This window comes from Macrobrachium nipponense, chromosome 13 (assembly GCF_015104395.2).
Source record: "Macrobrachium nipponense isolate FS-2020 chromosome 13, ASM1510439v2, whole genome shotgun sequence".
Taxonomy (NCBI): domain Eukaryota; kingdom Metazoa; phylum Arthropoda; class Malacostraca; order Decapoda; family Palaemonidae; genus Macrobrachium; species Macrobrachium nipponense.
This window is the reverse complement of record NC_087206.1, coordinates 30,100,864-30,102,900: the sequence shown is the minus strand read 5'-3', so window position 1 is coordinate 30,102,900 and position 2,037 is coordinate 30,100,864. Positions and strand designations below refer to the sequence as shown.

The window sequence follows — 2,037 nt, the reverse complement described above, 5'->3', positions numbered from 1 at the left end:
CGTAAGACTTTCGTGCAACAACTGTAGATCTGGCAACTTTGGTTATCGTAATGTCTTCAGTGAAATGCTTTTCAGAAATGAGCCTGGTTAATTCCATTTGTACAGTTCAAAAGATAACCTTCATATTTTTATATTACACCGTACACTATAGTTCTCTTCGTCCTACCTATCATTAGAAAACGTTAGGCAAATAACATAAATGGTGCCACGAGATTTTGGAAGGGCAAATGCCATCATGGGGTTGCCATGCAAGTTGGGAAGGGCAAATGCCATACAAGGTGCCATGCAAGTTGGGAGGTGAATATGCGGTAGTATCGTATATGTACGTATTTGCTGTTTTCTATTTTAACTTTTGCAGTTGTGTAGTTCTCCATACCAATAGTGCGTTACGATTTTATACAAGTGAAATTTTTTTTTTACTTTTAGCTTTCCAAGGTTGAAGTGTTTTTTGGCATGTTTATGTTCTTTGGATAGTGGCTAGATTTTGCGACCAGATCATCATTTAATTTAATTAATAAAACTTACAAGACCAATCCTATCATAGTTTTGTAGGATATTTATAGTAAGTTTCATATTGTATTTTTTAATGCCAAGTTAAAGTACGTAAACTTTTTTTTTTTTTACGGCTACAAAATAATTTCCTGGTTTCTCTTGTCTGCCCAACGGTAGCTGGTCATTAGTTTATATTATATATTCGTGCTATGAAAACCAGAATTTTATTGAACTTGTATTCACAGAAAGAATCCTGTATGTACTGTGTTATGCTTTGCTTTTAGGAGTTTATTCTTATTTTAAATATTTTTTATTTACATGTATATGTATTTGTTTTCAGCAGCATACACCATTTACTTTCACCAAGACATTTTTATCTTCCTATATCTGCCATGAGAGGGATTAACAACTTTCAAGTGCATCCTATTTGGATAAGAAAATGGCTTGGGTGAAGAGCTGTCATCAGTCTGATAAAAACAATGCAACAAGTACCCTACTAAATGGGAATGGAGTGATGCTGTCCCATTGATAAGGCACCGAGCAACCACTTACCTTAAATAACTCCAACCTGAAGAGTTGGTTTCCTGGTTAAGGCTACCTAAAATCTAATGTACATAAGTGATATAACTTGCAGTGGCCCACTTTAATTCTAGAAAGAAGAAACTGCAATATATACAACCCCACACATTTATATGGCCTAATTCTACTCTTCAAGGGTGGATATAAGGCCAAAACCCAGGCTCTAGTAACAAGGCAACCAGTGAAGTACAAAAATGAAGTAGACATTGTAGGTAGTGAAAAGATAACTTCAGAGTTATAGTATATGAAAATGTTCTGAAAAAAAATGTTCTGAAGCTGGAGAAGTGAAACCCTTTGACAGATGAAAAAAAAACTTAAAACCTCACTACAACCCCACTGAAAGAACCGAAAATGTTATGGCTTAAAATAGAAATTAGCTGTCAATCAACGACCCAAAACTGCAGTCTTCCATTATCTAGAGGAAAGACTAGAAAAAGTATTAAGATCACAACGCATGGCAGCAAGCATTAAGATCACAAATATACATGGTAGTAAATAAAAAGACAGAGATCCATTAATCATAAATAGCCTCAATCCATTAATGTGAACAGTCATATCAACTGGATAGATCTTCAAAGAAAAGTCCCAATGCACCTGTCCGAGTTCGGTCAACTGTCCCACAAACTGAACCTACATATCCCAGTGCGAGAAAACTTGAAAATCAATTGTGATGCCATTCTTCCTAGAATTCACTTTTCCCAGTGTCATTTCAGCTCCGTAGCTATTGGTCGGTGACTTACCAAGTCAGTTGTGTACTATAAGGACTCAAATGTCCAGTCAATTTTCTCATGTTCCATTCAGTATGGATTTCTTGGATTTCCAATTTTTCTTATCCAAGTGAGCTGTTCAGTTACTTTTTTTTCAGTCCTTATCAGACTTTTTTTATTCGGTAAATCTATGCCTTTCCTAAAGTCCAATGGCTTTCCATTTGTCTAAATGTTACTGCCATTTTATTTACTACTAAAT

General features: G+C 35.2%; 1 protein-coding gene across 3 annotated transcripts in view; it reads left to right on the top strand.

The window, feature by feature from the left end:
- Window positions 1–854, top strand: part of LOC135225715 (15-hydroxyprostaglandin dehydrogenase [NAD(+)]-like) — a 58,629-nt gene extending 57,775 nt beyond the window's left edge. For all 3 annotated transcript variants that reach the window (XM_064265082.1, XM_064265084.1, XM_064265083.1), the window contains one exon: window positions 1–854. This exon is cut by the window's left edge and continues 113 nt beyond it. In XM_064265082.1, coding sequence (XP_064121152.1) covers window positions 1–5 — 5 coding nt within the window. In that variant the 3' untranslated portion in view covers window positions 6–854.
- Window positions 855–2,037: the final 1,183 nt, after the last annotated feature.